This window comes from Penaeus monodon, chromosome 20 (assembly GCF_015228065.2).
Source record: "Penaeus monodon isolate SGIC_2016 chromosome 20, NSTDA_Pmon_1, whole genome shotgun sequence".
In the NCBI taxonomy this organism is placed as follows: domain Eukaryota; kingdom Metazoa; phylum Arthropoda; class Malacostraca; order Decapoda; family Penaeidae; genus Penaeus; species Penaeus monodon.
The window spans coordinates 42,157,949-42,158,744 of record NC_051405.1 but is presented as its reverse complement, the minus strand read 5'-3'; the positions used below and the strand labels follow the sequence as shown (position 1 = coordinate 42,158,744).

General features: G+C 52.0%; 1 protein-coding gene across 1 annotated transcript in view; it reads right to left on the bottom strand.

Annotated features, from left to right (window-relative positions):
* Positions 1 to 298, bottom strand: part of LOC119586079 — a 1,175-nt gene extending 877 nt beyond the window's left edge. The window contains exon 1 of the mRNA XM_037934780.1: positions 60 to 298. Within this exon, the coding sequence (XP_037790708.1) occupies positions 60 to 250 (191 nt within the window). The 5' untranslated portion in view covers positions 251 to 298. The remainder of the gene's footprint in view (positions 1 to 59) is intronic.
* Between the last annotated feature and the right edge of the window lie 498 nt (positions 299 to 796).

Here is a 796-nt window from a genome sequence, read left to right as displayed (position 1 = left end):
AACTCCGATGCTCAGCTGTCACCCAGTAGCCGGTCTGTCCAACACACACGTTAGCTAACCTTTCCTCGTCAGCGGCGGAACCCGCACTGCGCCGCCAGGACCTTGCACCCAGGCTTTGACCGTCCTTCCTGGCGAGAATAATCGAGCACCTGGCACCACCGCGCCACTGGGGAAGCGGACGGGGAAGGGGAGGAGAGCGTGGAGGGAATAGGTTGTTACAACTTGCCAGTTCATGTTGCACTGCTCGCATGTCTTGTCCGAACCAAGTGTTCGATAAAACAAGAAACGCTAAATATCAGTTCTGTCTCTGCGCTGTCATTGAACACGGATGTCCCGGCGATTTTGGCTCGACTAGACTTTCGCGTGCTTGTCTTCGCTTCCCAGGTAATAAACATGCAGGAAAATACTTCAGAATGCTCCTTTATGATACTCAGATGGCGAAGGAAAATACCCCTCCTCCCCCTCTCCCCACGACAGTAGGAGGCACCGTTTGGGGGGGTACCTAGGGGCAAAAAATGTGTTTTCCCATTCCAGAAGAAGCATTCCAGCGCCAACAAGTCAGTCGGAAGGAGACCAACGAGGGGAGAGCGAAAGAAGGATCCCTGGGAAAATTGGGTCGTTTATGCCTCACTTTGGTAAAGGACCAGCCCTCCCCCCCCCCATTCCCTCCTCGTAGGTCCTGGTGACTTGCCTTGTAGGAAGTTAACCTTGAAAAATACATATGTATTCATGTTCGAGGGAGTTATCGAAGTGATATGCCGTGTCTTCTCTCTGTTTTCTTAAATTGGGAATCATG